Source organism: Geospiza fortis, unplaced genomic scaffold, assembly GCF_000277835.1.
Source record: "Geospiza fortis unplaced genomic scaffold, GeoFor_1.0 scaffold599, whole genome shotgun sequence".
Lineage (NCBI taxonomy): Eukaryota > Metazoa > Chordata > Aves > Passeriformes > Thraupidae > Geospiza > Geospiza fortis.
In genome coordinates, this window is record NW_005054605.1 from 357787 (window position 1) to 358950 (window position 1164).

Consider the following 1164-nt stretch of genomic DNA (forward strand, 5'->3'; position numbering starts at 1 on the left):
CATTCCTGCCCATTTGCAGGACCTTGTGAGCATACCAGGATCCTCTCAAGCCCCACCCGTCAGTGCCATGCACCTTCTGTGTCTTCCCAACCCCAGTGCCTTAGGGATCTGGGCCCTTCTGGCCTGTCCCTCACCCCATCCTTGCAGGGGGTGCCAGGAAAAAGCAGCCAGAGCCTGGATCTTGCATTTCCACCCGTTTATTTTGGAAGCTACACCAAAATGTCGTGTAATAAATTAAAACAGAGGCCAAGTGAGGAAGGGGAAAGCAGAGTGGGATCTTTAGCAGAGAGGATGGAGCACCAGGGAATCCCAACAGCTGCAGGAATAGCTGCCAAACCAGTGGCACAAACCAAATCTGTACCTTGAGTGTGGTCTTGAAGGTCAAGTTTGGGCCAGACTTCCCCTTGTGGAGGCACCAGAATGGAGGAGGGAGCAGGGAAGGAAAGCACAAACCCAGGGAAAGGGGAAGCACCCAGGGCCTGGAAGCTTGGTCCTCACTGCTCTGTGCCCTTCAGGGATCACGGAACTTTGTCCTGTCACTGCTGGTTTGGGGTTCTTGATGAAGTCACACCCTTCATCCTCCTCTCCCAAGCCTGTTGTTTGTGGCCCATTCTGTGTGTTCCCAAAACCAGGCCTGAAGTGGGTGCAGGAAGGTTTGTTCCAGGAGGGAAACGAGCAGGACTGCCTTGTCCTGGAGATTCCCACGTGGAGGAAGCAGCTCCTAGAGGAAACAGCTCCATTTCTCCATCTGAATTCTGCCCCCAAGGCAGCCATGTCCCAACCCCTCGTGGGACACTGAACGTGAACCAAGTGGGGAATGTGAGCACCAGGAATGTGGGATCAGCTCAGGAACAGTGCAGGAGGGATCTCCAGAGTCATCAACACCCACAGCCCAGCTTTGGGCAGTCTGATGTGGCCTTGGCTCTGTCCCATCTGTCCCCAAAGCCCCCTGCTCCCCCTGACGAGACCCTCACCCTCCCAACCTCTCCAAAGGGCTCACGGAACTCTCCAGCTCCCTCCCCTCCACCAGCAGCACAATCCTGGAGAAAGGGGGGTCCCACCACATCTCCCCCAGCCCTAACTACAGCCACAAGCATCCACAATCATGTCGGGGATGTCAGTCTTGACAATGTTGCTGTTGCGATCAAAGTAGAGCACCGAGAG

The 1164-nt window shown here is 55.5% G+C and overlaps 1 protein-coding gene across 1 annotated transcript in view; it reads right to left on the reverse strand.

Moving 5' to 3' along the window:
* Positions 1–1018: 1018 nt before the first annotated feature.
* The window catches only part of LOC106632046 (inhibin beta C chain-like), a 7725-nt gene continuing 7579 nt past the window's right edge, over positions 1019–1164 (reverse strand). Inside the window, 1 exon segment of the mRNA XM_014310897.2 lies at positions 1019–1164. This exon segment is cut by the window's right edge and continues 23 nt beyond it. Within this exon segment, the coding sequence (XP_014166372.1) occupies positions 1078–1164 (87 nt within the window). The 3' untranslated portion in view covers positions 1019–1077.